Source organism: Gobius niger, assembly GCF_951799975.1.
Source record: "Gobius niger genome assembly, chromosome: 4".
Classification (NCBI taxonomy): domain Eukaryota; kingdom Metazoa; phylum Chordata; class Actinopteri; order Gobiiformes; family Gobiidae; genus Gobius; species Gobius niger.
Genome location: NC_136855.1, coordinates 12,178,882 through 12,193,847, shown reverse-complemented (window position 1 = coordinate 12,193,847; position 14,966 = coordinate 12,178,882). Strand labels below are relative to the sequence as shown.

The 14,966-nt window shown below is 39.9% G+C and overlaps 1 protein-coding gene across 1 annotated transcript; it reads left to right on the top strand.

Annotated features, from left to right (window-relative positions):
- The first annotated feature begins 4,355 nt into the window (after positions 1-4,355).
- stard5 (StAR related lipid transfer domain containing 5) lies at positions 4,356-12,294 on the top strand. Its single transcript, XM_079555742.1, has 6 exons — positions 4,356-4,872; positions 5,913-5,962; positions 6,203-6,335; positions 7,762-7,879; positions 11,238-11,331; positions 11,456-12,294. The coding sequence occupies exons 1-6, from the start codon at positions 4,783-4,785 to the stop codon at positions 11,604-11,606; spliced, it is 636 nt and encodes a 211-aa protein (XP_079411868.1). The 5' UTR covers positions 4,356-4,782; the 3' UTR covers positions 11,607-12,294.
- The last annotated feature ends 2,672 nt before the right edge of the window (positions 12,295-14,966 follow it).

Below are 14,966 nucleotides of genomic sequence, written 5' to 3'. Positions count from 1 at the left end.
ACAATAAAGAAGAGCTGAACATTAATTACATTTGCTTGGTTCAGCTTTTTGAACAAATTATTTTACAAATGACTTTTTATGACTTTTTTATGACAGTCACTTTTGGAAGTTGGGTCAAACATTTTCTGTCCTTTAATTGTAATTACAGGTCATATAATAGTGTTTCAACGCGATCTCCTCGTTTAGGAGCTCGTCTGCCCCAAACAGTTGTTTATTATTTCATTCATGCTGCTCACTTTGAGCTCCCTGTGGGGCAGCAGCAGCGGTGGAGGTGACCGGGGCGGAGGAGGCAGTGGGCGCGGTGATGTCGCTGCCGTTCGGAGGCGGCCAAGAGCGGAGTGGAGCTGAGCGAACAGGTGGAAGATGTTTCGTGTCGGGGCTTCTGTAGCCGCCTCCTCAATCACCGACCCCGCGCACCTTTTCTCTCCCATGGCCCGGGAGAGCTGGCGCTGGGAACGTTCGGCCGCGCTCACTCGCTGTTTCCCCAGAGCCGCGCGCTTAAACCCTTTCCCCGCAGGCCGCGCTCACGTCCCGCGGTCTGTCCCTGTGCCACTCCTCTCTCCGCCCCACTCCAGCAGTCACGCTTGTTTCGCAAAATAATCAAGCACAACTTAAAGGTCCTATATCATGCAAAATCGACTTTTTGGAGCTTTTAGCCATGTTGTTATGCTATTTCCTTATTAAAAACACCCCCAGAGTGGTTTGTGGCTTCATTCACGCAGCTCTCCGCAATCCTCCTGAATCCTGCTCTCTGAGCAGCTGCGCCTCCCTCTCCTGGTGAACGACTGAGTGTTCAATTGTGTCGTAACAACGGCGGAACGGAAGTGCTCGACGTCTGTAATGTAATGTCTTAATTCTATGCTTACGGCCTGATTATAATTTGTAAAACAGCGTTTTCATTATTTCTGTCATAAGAGAGAAACAAAGAGTAAAAAAATAAATAAATAAAATAAATAAAATAAAAATAAATAAATAAAGGATGTGCCCGAAGTGCTTCCAGGTCAGCTGTGGCCAAAACAAACACATCGCGTCTGAACAGATCAGTCATGTTTGCGCTGCAGCTGTGAAGATGGAGCTCGTTGCCTATTCTGGACACAGCTGTTATTTATTCTTAACTAACGATCATGTCACGGAGAAAAAGAAGCGCGTTTGGCTACGAGGACGAGGAGTTTATATTCAACCCTTTTCAGGAAGAGGCCACTCAGCTGTTTTTTTCTCCGGGATTCAGCGACTATCACCAAAATATTGTTTTTCTGTGACTGTCTCTGATGGATGTTTGGGGAACCTCCGCCAGAATCAAAGTGGATTAACTTTTATAACCAACGCGAGTCCCATAATGTAAACAGCGATGGAGCAGAGCGGTGAGTCAATCCAAACGTGTGTTAGCTTGTGTGTTAGCATATTAGCATGTGTGTTAGCCATTTAAGAAGCTGTGTTGCAGATGTCAACTCCTTATAACTGCATCGTGAAGTATCTTCACTTATTGCTGTTTATTTATATTACGGTAAAGTTGTATGTGCGGAGAGAGGGGGCGGAGTTAACTGAATCGAAGCGTTGTGTCTTCCGGGTTTGAAAAATACCTCCAGAAAACACTTATATTTATCACAAAAATGAGTGCTCCATAATGGTAGAGGTACAATATATCATATAAATGCCTATACTTAACTTTGGAATGGCTAAAATAGCATGATATAGCTCCTTTAAGCGCGAAGAGGAATAATAAAGAAAAAGAGTTCATGTTCTCTACAGGGACTTGGCTCCACTCGGCTCCCGTCGTTCTCAGTGAAGAGACGAACAAAGACTTGATTCGTTCGTGAACGTCACATCACTGGTTTAAGCGCTTGCAAAACACGTTAAGGAATAATATTCATATCAGCTTAAAGCACAGTAAAGGTAGATAGTATTTATTTTATGCGAGTTGCATTTCAAAGTCCAGGCGATGTCACGACACAAAATGGCGGCTGCGCTTAACCCTCCAAAGTTAGTGTAATATCTAAATCATAAGGGTGCAATTGGTCAAAAATAAAACCTTCAACCTAATACTCATAGCCTACAATATTTAAGAGATTTGATGCACAATCAAATTATTCAGTTTTAGTGCCAAAACATGTTCAATTAAAATTCAACTTAAGGAGAATTCTATCTGACGCCTCTGTGCATACATACAGGACACATTCATTAAGTTTACAAGTCTAAATATGCTTTTAACTTACCTTTTCTCGCTGTAAAGTTCCAACAGTGGGTCTGGCTAGATCTTGAGTGAAAAGGTCTTGGCCACATTTGAAATCTGGAACACGTGGTGTGTCATCTTCTTCAGCGTTAATTGGTAGAGTCAAGTGCTGCGGTTGTCAGTGCTGCCCCCTGTGTTCGATGGCTCGACGAACGATTGTTCATTAGATCAAGTAACTTTTATAAATAACTGTCAATTTGCAATAGACCATTGGATGTACATACAAAAATGTATCAAAACACAATGTTCAATCTATATGGTTTTAATTGGACTAACCAATTTGATTTTCTTTATTTAAGCCAATAGCAAAGAACATATTGAATCAACAACAGCAGTGTTTCACTTTTTTCAGTGTACAACATAAATGAAAAGTTGAAGCCTAACTCTACGGTTGACAGGCTCTGGAGCTCTGTGGAGGCTCGAGGCCGGGCCGCCTGCAAGGGCTTTCCACCTTTATTCCCTTTTAAGGAACAGGATTCGTTGGAGGAGATTGATCAGCCATGTTAATTTCACAGGCCACAAAGTAAAGAAAAATTACAAAAGTAAATGTTTTGTAATGAGGTAGTTCAGACAAACAGATACAAAAATAAGCCAAGCAATAAAAGGCCTTACCTAAGATAGCCTTGAGTTCTTGCAGTTTACCATTCTTTGTCCCTTAGACGGAGAACTGGAAAGAAGTGGAAACTACGAAGATGCAAACAAAAACAAAAAAAGAAAAGAAAAAAAAAAGAACATGGATTCAGCACAAATCCCAAATGTAGCAGTGCGAACCTTTAGCTACATTTGTGTAGACATCCTCTTCTTATGAATCTTACCAATTTTCAGATTTTGGTTCAGTTGCTTCGAAGTTCTTTTGGGCTGATTTCATGGCAGTTCATGGGACAGTCTATGGATGGGACAGATGTGCTAAACTGTCCACTTCTCTGATTGGCTGTGAGGCTGGGACTGCCTAAATGTCCTGGCCACTCCTGTGGATGCTACCTGCCAATATTAAAACTGCGGAGGTTAGTACTAGTAAGAAATAATACATATCAAAAAACGAGTCCAAACATTTTAGTAATGTCAAAAGTGCTGTAATCCCTTTCTCAATTTGATCATTCACATATATTGCAAAAGTATCAAGTTACACCATCCTGTTGGACGAAATGCATAACCACTGCCTAATGCAACCCTAGACATGACATGTGGCAAATTTGGCGGCCATCTTGGGATTGTCCAATGCTGTCAAATTATAATTACAAGTAAGGTAAAACATATTTTCAAAAAAGGAGAATGAGGGACAGACATTTCCATTAAACAGTGACAGTCTGTAAGATTGCAAAACGAGGAGAGAGAGAGAAAGAGAGAGTGAAATTTAACAATTAAGCTAATAGGTCGGTTCCATAGGTATACTAATTAGAAATAGGCCAGAGTGGCTGCTCAATCTCCTCCTACGCAGCCTGTTCCTTAAAAGGACAAAAAGGCGGGAGACATCCTCCACTGTCAATGCATTGAAAAGGCTCCCACTATTTCGGATTGATATAAAAAATATTATTATTAATATTATTATTTTATAGGACTAATGTTTCTGCCTTTGGATGTGCTGCCTATTTATTTTTAGCCACATACAATTGCAGACCCATGCAGACAATTATGCAATATATTAAATGTATAAAACATTTCAACCTTGTGATCTTTTTGTTGTCCTAATACACACATATGTCTTTGTCAGGACATCATTTTACTCAAATATGCCCCATTGATGTTAACCACAAAAACACTGCACTTTGCTCTCTTTTACTCAGAAGTACAACATTTAGTTTACACCATATATACACACACACAATTACTTTTAATTACACACTGTCCAAGTGAATGAATCACAGTCAAAAAGCTAAATCAAACAAACAAACAAACACACACACATTGGACCATCACAACATGGCCGCCGGAGCTGGACATTCGTTCCAATGGGTTTCTTTTGGGTCTCACTGGGGCTGTGCCGAACATTCAGGGACTCCTCCGATTGGCTCACGGTCTGTCAGGCAACCGGTGACATGGCGCCTTCCAGTGATCCCATTGGCTACAATCTCCACCGCGCCGCTAATCTCACGAGCTCCAGCCAATGACGGCCCAGTCCCCCGCGCACGGTCACGCCCACCGGTCCCTTTTCATCTTCACCTCGCGTTCACCACGACCGCACTTGGTATTGGATTTTAGTGGCGTTTCCATCATTTTTCTGCAGACATGGATCGCCGCGCGCCTTCAGAATAGCCTGTCCCGGATTGGCGTCCGTATTGGCACAGATAGATCTGCCAGGAGTTTCCTATTTGCGATAACCTTGATGTCTTTTGCGCAGCGATGATGTCCAAATTGCGTCCCATTCACTTTGGCTGACACGACTTACCTGAGGATCACCTATATACCCGCCAGCCTGCCAACGTGGACATGCTTTTGCTTCTCAAACGTGACGCCACATCGATGATCAGACCTTGAGTTAATGCGACGCTGACAGTCCTCCATCCCTCCGCCGGCCCTTTTGTGCAGAGATTGTGCACGTTCGCGTCATAAACATGGAATACGACGATAAAGCCAAGTTTGCGGCTGAGCGCTTATTGAGCTACACGAAAGATCCGTCTGGGTGGAAAGTGTGCAAAAAATCCGTGAGTATTGCAGTGGTGGAGTTTCCTTCCCTTCTATATTTAAAATGGGCGTAGAGCTCTGTTAGATCTAATTTTGTTAGAGGGCCAAATGAAGCCTGTGCGAGTGTGCGTGCATTCCAGTTCACTGAGGTATTTACTATGTTACAGTGCACATCCTTTGGGTGGCAAATGAGAACAGTTACACAGGCTTTCACATGTTTATTCTGCACATGGCTTACTGTGGAGCTACTGTGCTACTGTATAACCACAATGATTGACTGTAAGTGGTTAATTACATAAGGTATAGCTGCAAGTTGCATTATGTAATGTTAAAAACAGTCAATGGTAAATGGCCTCAACTTATATAGCGCTTTTCCACCTACATTAGGCTCTCAAAGCGCTTTACAGCAAGGATCCACTCACCCATTCATACACCAATGTACGCAGACACTGGGGGCAATGTGGGTGAAGTGTCTTGCCCAAGGACACAACGACAATGTGCACTTTCAGGAGGTGGGATTCGAACCCCCGACCTTCCGATCATGAGACGACCCGCTCTACCATCTGTGCCACTGTCATCAGTATATCTGACACTACGTTTTATAACAAAATAAGACTAAGAGGCCTCATATCTCTGAGCTCCCCCATTGTCAACATATAGTTTACATAGTGTTATCTTAGTGACGTTTGGAGCACAGTCTATGAGAGGAACTCAGTGTCTGTCTGAACATGTGATAGAAATGACAATAAAGCAAAGGCTTCACTTTGAAACGGTTGTACACATATTTATACGCTTGATTTCGCACAGAAAATGTAAGTGTCAGTGTTTGGGCTTGCCTTTTGGATGTATAGTTCGCCTCCTAAACAAAAATTCGGCCAAATTGATGTAAGAATACGTCTACATGAACAGTAAGAATAGGTCTACATGAACAGTAAGAATAGGTCTACATGAACAAAAATGAAAAGGCCTGTTTCAATCTCTAAAAACAAACAATAAGAACCCGTTTAGATCAACTTTCGCCTGTGAGAGCTTAATGAGAACACATTTTCTTTTTCCACAGAATGATGTGGTCGTGTCTTGGCGTCCTTCAGTCGAGTATCCGGGAAATGTGTAAGTCGCCTTTTACTACAACGGCTATTTTTGAAAACTAATGGGTGCAAAGCGATTGAGTGAAAAAGGATATTGACGAGTGTAATACTGTGCATACACGATACAGGCAAAGTAACTAAAGCCCGCTCTGCTTCAAAGTGGTAATTGTATACCTGTTATCCACAAACACATCACAATGGAATAATGGCTTTTTTCCCCTTTGTCCATGATTGTCCTGTCCTGCGCTGATGTCCCACACAGATACAAAGGGGAGGCACTGGTGAACGGGGGTCTGCTGAAAGTCTGGGAGTGTCTCAAACCGATCCCGAACGGCCTCAGAGTCAAGTGGGACAGCAACGTCAAGAAGTTTGAGCTTCTGGAGCAGATGACTGAGGTTTGATTAAAATCACGCAGGCTCACGTATTTCATCACGATTGCACAAGAAGTGACATGAGTGAAATATGTTTAATGACACTTTCTAAAACGCAAAACGGAATAAAAAAGGAAGCAGGAGAAGTAAAGGAATAATATGCAATGATATAATATTCAAATTGGATTATATTTAATTGACCACGTTGTAAATCTATATGAATTTATATGAAACCACTTATCTTTATTCATTTTACTTTTTACACGTACACTACAGCTCAAACGTTTGGGGTCACCTAATACTCGTCTGTAGTACTAGCATAATTGCATGAGGGTTTTAACGTCTAACACGATTAGCCAACACTATGTACCATTAGAACACCGGAGCATTCACAACATTAACGAAGTCTAGACTGTATTTCTGACTAATTTAATGTGATCCTCATTAGAAAAATCTGTGATTTTCTTTCCCAAACCTCTGAGTGGCAGTGTACAATAACAGATGTGTTTATGTATTTGTTTATTTGTTTTGTTTTTTGTTGGGACAGTGCATGTGAATGAACATAGATGGGCCTCATGCATGTAGAACGCGCGGGATTGTCGCCATGGGATCATTTCCATTAATGAATATATTATTATTATTATTATTATTACACTGCAAAACGTAATTTACTAGATTAGTTTAGATATCTCAGTTTGAGCAAAATAATCCTAATTGTTGTTGTTTTGACTAATTAAGATTTAGTTGGGCATTTGACCTCGATTATTTCACTTGTTCTGAGAGGTTCCTGACTCGTTTCAATACATTTCACATTTATTACAAGTATAAGTTTCTCTTCCAATGGGGTAAGAAAAATGGTCTTGTCCCATTGGCAGTTTTACTTTCTTATTTTCAGCGAGATTTACCATAGAACTGGTCTGAAATGTCCTCAAACCAGCAAAGTAATCTTGGTCAGATCAGGAAAAAGGTCTAAATGAGTGAAAACCGCTCAAAACAAGATACATTTCCTCAATTCAAGTCATTTAAGCCGACGCTTGATATTTACTTTTTGTAGTGTATTATTATTATTATTATTATTATTATTATTATTATTATTATTATTATTATTATTATTATTATTATTATTATTATTATTATTATTATTATTATATGAATCACATTATTTAGTAGATCCACAAACATATATGTGTGCACTGGTGTGGAACTTTTTGTTTTTGTTTTTTGTGTATTGCATCTTCTGATCTTACAACACTAAAACTGTATATTATTCACTTTTAACTGCCATGTTCCCCATGATTTTAGTAGTTGTTGGTTTTTGTAAGTCTTTTATAGCTGCTGTTGGTCTCTAAATCTCATGATGAGGATGGTATATAAATGTTCCCTGTCCCCGGAGCAGCTATAAAAGGTGTTTTTGCTTTGGTTCTTCAGCCTCTGTCTCGCTCTCATGCAGGACGTGTCGGTCTGTCGCACAGTCACGCCCTCCGCCGCCATGGGCATCATCTCTCCACGAGACTTTGTCGATGTCATTGTAGTTAAAAAATACGAAGACGGCACCATTTCATCCAATGGTGCGTAACCACTCGCTCTCATGCATTATCTTATATCTGTGTTTTTTGGTTCTATGTCCGCCTCATGATTCAATGCAGTGGTTCCCAACCTGCAGGGGGCCCAGAGCCTTGTTTGGTATCTTATTTTTTAAATGTTTTGATACATTTGTGGAGGCCTTGGTTTTTGGGTGGTGCATCTTGACTCCAGGGGGGGCCGTTTGGGAACCACTGATTTAATGCATCCGAAGTTTTAGTTTGAATTCTCACTCTAATTTTATCGACTGGGGTTTATCGTTGTATCCATGTTTTCCCTGATTTTACTTTATTTTTTTTACTTTATTATTTAACTTCCTCATTGAAAATGGGCACAGGATGTGACAGAAAAGAAGATAAACGTTCCATAGATACAGACGGCATCTCTAGAATCGTCCATATATGGTCATTTTTGAAAACAGTTAAAAAAATCTAAACTTTGTCTAATTATTCAAAAACTACTGTAACAAATGCTGAATTATGAATATAGTTTCTATTAAATAAAGATACAAAGACATGGGGAGGAGCAAAGTGGTTCAACAGCCCATAAATACATAAAAAACTGAGAATGCTAACTTCATGCTACATGTTAGCATCGGGCTAATGCTAACGGTTAGCTAGCGCTAGCTACAACTGCCGTTTTTTCACTTCTACTGAACAATCTGCTGTGAGAAAATATCCATATGGGCCCGATTTACACTTGACTTTATTTATGTGTGGTAAATAAGTTCATATTCCACCAGAAAATGGCTAAAAAGAGTGGAAAATTGAGTTTCCCTAAAGATTCTATTTTCCCCCTCGATGAGGCCACGCCCCCTTCTATGACGAGATGCCGTCTGTATCTATAACAGCCGCCATGTTGCTACCGTACATAAGGGCCAGGAGCGAGCTTGACCCTGGAATATGGAGAGCGCCGACTTCCTTTGTCCTATATGTTTTTTACGGTGGTTCTCGTACTTTTTACACCCAATACCACATTATGTAATATCTTGCCTTTTCCCCAGGCCTAGATCAACATCAAATCACGATTATACTAGGTCCAAACGGGTCATGACAAGAAAAAACACCCAACCTAAATGCATAGTGAAAGCATAGAATAAATAATAAAGGAAGTAGCTTGTACCGCACTTTTACAAACTGACAATACATGGCCGAACCCTTACAGCTCCGTTTGAAGAGTCCCAAGGAGCCCGTGAAATGTCATGGCTGATAAAGAAAGAGAGAGAATGATTAACCACTTTTATTTTGTGTTGACTCAGGCTCTATTAAAGTGAATGGAGGTTTTATAATGGCTCGCACTCTCTGTCCGGCTCACGCACATCTCCTCGTCTTTACACATGTCCCAGTGAACTCTGCCCTGTCCCGCTGTGTTTCATGTCCCAGCTGAACTAACAGGGATCTGAAGTGTCACAAAAAATATAGTGTGGTCTTACTGTGATGGATTCTGGGTAGCGTGAGCGTTAGATAGATGTGGCTGCTACAAATACGACGATGAGGATGAGTGAATCGGTTGGATCGCGAAGCTTTATTTTTCTTTGATTGCGATATTACCTCGTGCAGCGCTTCGGGTGACGTCAATCGCGTGAAAGGCGCTGTACAAATAAAGCTAGTTTATTTGTAGAGCACAATTCAAACACAAGGTTATTCAAAATGCTTCACAGTTGCAGTGCTTATAACATCAACATAAAAAATAAGAGTCCTCTCGCTTCACTGTCTACATATAAAACTGTGATGAAGCGTTTGCGGACTCTGCTCCGAATGGAAAATGACACGGTTCAACATATAACGTGGATCTTTTGTTTGGTTTTTATAGCAATTATAAAATCCAATAAAATGTGCGGTGACACTGACTGCACACGAACCTCTTAACTCACACACGAACCGAGAAGATGTTCTCCAGTTTGGCTTTACCCAAATCTAAGAGCTTCTTGAAAAAAAAGTGTCATAATAGCGACGAAAACGGGGACGGAAAAATGCAACCAAAAAGTGCAGGAAAAGTGGCAAAAGAATGACAAAAAGCAACAATAACATAAATGGAAAAGCGACAAAAAATGTGACTGAAGAGTGACGGGAAAAGCACCACAATGCCACAAAAAAAAAGAAAAAAAAGAAACAAAAATTCAACAAAAAAAAATGACATGAATGTGATGAAAACTTATAGCAACAAAAAAGTGACTACGAAAACATGACGAAATGCTTCAAAAACGTGACAAAGCGACAAGTTCAGTTTTCGGGGTCTTAGCTTTCAAATGAGGCTTTGCAGTGGCCTAGGCTGTGAGCTCTGAGAAGCTGGGGGGAGGGGGGTAGAGGGTTTAATGTGTTTGTAAATGCTTATTTGATCATTTCTAAGACATTTACAAAGCTAAACAGTGATCACCTGAATAAGTTTAGATTCAATGTCCCTGACCTCAACCAGACTCACGGATGGTGCAAATTGCCACAAAACTCTCTGTTTAGATGCTTGTACATGTTAACAATGTTTAATAAACTGTGTAAATGTGCTATAAAGGATGAATTAAGTGTTTACCCATGTGTTACTAACTGGTTAGGGTTTAGTGTGTAGTGCTTTATCACGAAATGAGGTGAGAGAGTTAATTACAAAATGCAATTTCATCTTGGAATTAGCGGTGGGACTGGAGAATTAATTAATCGAAATTAATCGTATTGAAGCATCATTTATTTAGGGGTTGCATTTATTTTTTTAGAGGTATGCTGTGTTTTTGATGCTTCTTTGTATTTTCCTACGTTGGAACTTATTTGATGTGGAGATGTGAGATCGTTTCAAACACTTCACAGCAGTTTGATTTATTTTGTCCTGCTCCAAAACGTTGCTGGATGACCTTTTTAACCTCTTAAACCCCACCTGAACCAAGCACATTTACTCCAGTTTTGCTTTACTCTAAGCTGAAAGCCTACCCACAAAAAAAAAAGCATCAAAATAGCAACAAAAATGAGGATGAAAACGCAACAAAAAACGTGATGAAAAAACAAAAAAACATGAAAAAGAGACGAAAAGCTAGGTGGGAGGTAAGAGGTTAAATAAGTTTATGTCGGCGCTTAACTGTGGGAATAAACACGTTTCACAGTAAACTGGAAAAGTGCTAAAGTAAAGTTTGATTCATTTCTATTAATATTTTTAACCCCATGTAATTAATGAATCGTAATGAATCGATAAAAGTCCCAGCCCTTTTTAGAATCTCATTCTTTGGGCACATAGTGTTCTGAACCTGGACCCGATCAGATCAGTTAGTTTACACACAGGAGGACACTTTGTTTTTGGTCAGGCAGTGTATTTAGGACGACTTCTTGTTCCCTGTATATTTACGCTCTTTACTCTCTTTCGCAGCGACCAACGTGCTCCACTCGTCATGCCCTCCTCAGCCGGGCTTTGTCAGGGGCTTTAACCATCCGTGTGGCTGCGTCTGCATCCCGGTGCCAGGGTGAGTCCAGTCATATCTACTAAACAGTTCCTCACGCTCTGTGCACGCTGTAGATCTCAATATCACCCGCCGCTGCTGACCGGAGTTATGTTTGTGCACCAATCTGCTTCATTGTGTTTCTCAGAGAGCCGAACAAGACGCAGGTGTTCACCGTCTTCCAGACAGACCTGGGCGGGCTGCTCCCTCGCTCCGTCGTCGAGTCCTTCTTCCCTTCCAGTATGACCGAGTTTTATTCAAACTTAACCAAAGCTGTGAAGTCGCTGAAAGACTTTTGACAAGAAACGATTTGCCTTTAACCCCGTGTGACTGTTAATGCCATAGTATTACAATTGATTTACTTAGTTTGTCCCTTGAAATCCATATATAGAACACTAGGCAGCAATAGGTTCATGTGATGATGTCAAAATTCACAATTTGAGACAATATCGGGCCAATATTACACTATGGCAGTCATTGTTATGCATATAATTATGTATTTATTTACATACTTTTTACACAACTTTACCTGTATTGTTATTGTTAGGGGTAGTTTTAAGTAAGTCGGGAATTTGAAATGCCATAATTATATGCCTTTGTTCTCAGCACTTACAACCACGTCCAAACAGACTCTTAAACATTACCATTCATTTGGGTATTGTTCAATGGTACCTATGTGGTGTAATAATATTTCAAAGAAAGGAGGTAAGGTACTTCTTGTCGTAAAAAAAAAAAGTTTCTTTTTATACCAAATTTTGATGCCAAGTTCACTGTGCAAGTTACATGGCAGTTCCAGGGCAAAAAAGTGATACAAATTACTGTTTTTCGCTCAACAAATATGAATATTAATATTGCTTTCATGGTTCTACTTAAAGTGATAGTCTGGAAGTCTAAATGTTTTACAAAAGTTATCAAATGTGCAAAATGGGCCACCTGGTCTTACATTTTTGTGTAAACCAAGTAATCATATTTTTTTTTTTTTGTAAAGTCCCTCCTTTCCTGGATCTCAGCAACTAATCTAGTCTAGTATCCTCCCGCGTTGACCAGTGAGACGAGCGTTTTCAGCGAAGTCCGGTCCAATCAGGGACGAGGGGGAGGAGCTTGATTATTTACTTTTGAAAATTCTGTTACTGCTCTCCTCATTTTGCAAACTAAGAAGGGCTTTGTGGTTAAAGAGGGGAGGAATTTGATTGTTTACTTTAAAATGTCACTGCATCTCTCCTCGCTTTGCAAACTTAACAGACTATCACTTTAACGGCTAGGGCTGCAAATGTGCCGAAAAAAAGGGTGGATACCAAAAATAACGTAGTTTTATAGTGTCAATGTGTACCCCAAAGTCAAATACAGTGTTTTCGTAAATGAAAAATATAAAAAAGCTAAAATCCTCAAACAGATAACTGGCAAATAACATAAAAATAAAGTCAGAGATATAATTTCTGAATAATGCCTTTTTGTGAAAGAAATATCCAGCTGTCACGATTCATAATTAGATTTTTAAACGTTCTTTCTTCTTAAATGATCAATATCAAACCTATTAAAGTGGCTGTATAGATATAGATGACAGATGCAATAAATCACATTTTTATTCCAAAAATGAAACACTGAAGCTCTGAAACACTGTTGCATTGAATGGTACTCTTAGCCCTATATTCAATTGCCTTTTACTTTTCAAATGTGCATCTCTTTACACACCACTTAAACATGGCCAGTGCCCCCCGTGCGCTCCTGAACCCGTTTCGGGAGACTCCTGTGTGTACTGTGGGCATGCATGTTACTGCATGGCCCTCGTCTTTTGATGCTGTATCCGTGTCCATTTTGGATAAATAGCACTCATTTTCAAAATGTGCGTCGACTGTGTAAGGTGCGCCCACTGCCTCTTTTTAGAAGTCTGACGGGAACAGAGGCATTTTATTGATGTCAAAAAAGCTGCTGCTTGAACAGTTATTTTTGTCCGGGACATTTCTGTTTTCTTGTTTCTTGTAACACAAAACTAGGATCTTACTTGACTTACTGTGCGCAGGTAAAGATTTTGATAGCACTTCCTATAGAAACGCACTATTTAGGCTTTGTTTCCTTTATAAAACATTGACAAATCATTCCTCTTAAGCACCAGGACAGGTTAAAATCGTCTCATTTCTGTAGAAACACTGCCACTTGAGTCTGGTCAATGTTAGGCATAGGTCAGGAATCGCTAAGTTCAGGAAAAGGGTTTGGGCTTGTTTGTCACTATTTTGTGCTCATAAATGCCTAACAGATGTTTATCTTTTGCAACGGGACATTCATTTATGGTTTCTACCTCATTTACAGTTTTATCAGAGTCCGACCGGAGTAGCATTGTTGTTGGAAACTACTTTTAAGCGTGACATTTTGCTGTTTTGGAATGCGACGTGACAAACCCAACTTTCCCATTGCGGCATTTGTTTTTAGTTTTTACCGCTTTTCCTTCATCTGTGTTGTTTCAATTTTTATTTCTCGATCAATGGAAAACCAATTGCCTCTTCATTAACATACCTCCGAATCGAATACACTTTTCTTAACCATTTGTACTGTAGTAGATTGATTTTTTTGTTCCTGATTATTATTTTATCGGTCACTTTTGTCCAGGCATGTGTGTAAACGGCATGATTTTGAATAAACAAAAACTGGATCATTACTCGGCGCAGTTGTTCTTACACTTCCCTCCAAAAACTGTGTATAAGTATGTGTGTATGAGTTTAAATGTCTCGAATTGAGGATTACATTTTAAATTTGAGTTGTGGTTTTAGGTGGGCATTTGACCTGGATTATTTCACTTGTTCTGAGACTTTTCTGACTGGCTTCAATACATTTTGTCTTTAGTTCAGGCTGATTTGCCAATGGGGTAAGAACGTTGCTCTTGTCCCATTGGCAGCTTTACTTTCTTATTTCAACAAAGATAACCTGAGAACCAGTCTGACATGTCCCCAAACAAGCAAAGTATTCATGGTCCGATCAGGAACAAAGTCTAAATGGGATCTTAATTCAAGTAATTTAAACCCATGCCTGATATTTATTTTTTGTGGTGTTTAACATGGATTTCAGTGAAAACTTAAAGGTGCATTAGGCAACTTTTTGAATGCGGGAATTTAAAAAAAAAAAGTGTGTGTATTTGGCCTCATAGTGACCAAGGGGTGGTCTCTACAACGCTCCAGGATCAATTGTTATGTAGGTTTTCTGGTGAGAGGCTCTGTAAGTGGGGAAAACCTCCCAAACAATTTATCCTATGATGGAAAGTAAAGGCGCCATGCTGAGCACTCATGCAGCTGCTGGGTCACTACAAGGTCAAATATGCATAAATATCAACTCTTTTTCTGAATAAAAGTTGCATAATGCGCTTTTAATGCCACACTGCAGAACTTCCAGGCTATAGGAGCGACCCTCATTAAACTCGCTCCTAATACTCAGCCAGACACCACCAATGTTATCTAAACATTTGGAACAGGACCTCATGTTCGTGTAGCGCTCCAAGCAAAGTAACAAATCAGTTCTGAGGAGAGGAGAATTCACCCACAGTAAAATAACAAGTTTTCACCGATAATAGCGCTCATAATAATAATAATAATCAAATAAAATGTGAAAAGAGTAAAATGTTGCTTCCCAAAAAACTTGTGCTTAAATCCAAATATCTGAAAGGCATAGAT

What these genes read in the sequence shown, in the direction of transcription:
- stard5 (XM_079555742.1), top strand. Translation starts at nt 4,783, where the DNA reads ATGGAATACGACGATAAAGCCAAGTTTGCGGCTGAGCGCTTATTGAGC. An exon ending in GTCGAGTATCCGGGAAATGT is followed by an intron (nt 5,963 to 6,202) that starts GTAAGTCGCCTT and finishes TGTCCCACACAG; the next exon opens with ATACAAAGGGGAGGCACTGG. An exon ending in GTCTGCATCCCGGTGCCAGG is followed by an intron (nt 11,332 to 11,455) that starts GTGAGTCCAGTC and finishes TGTGTTTCTCAG; the next exon opens with AGAGCCGAACAAGACGCAGG.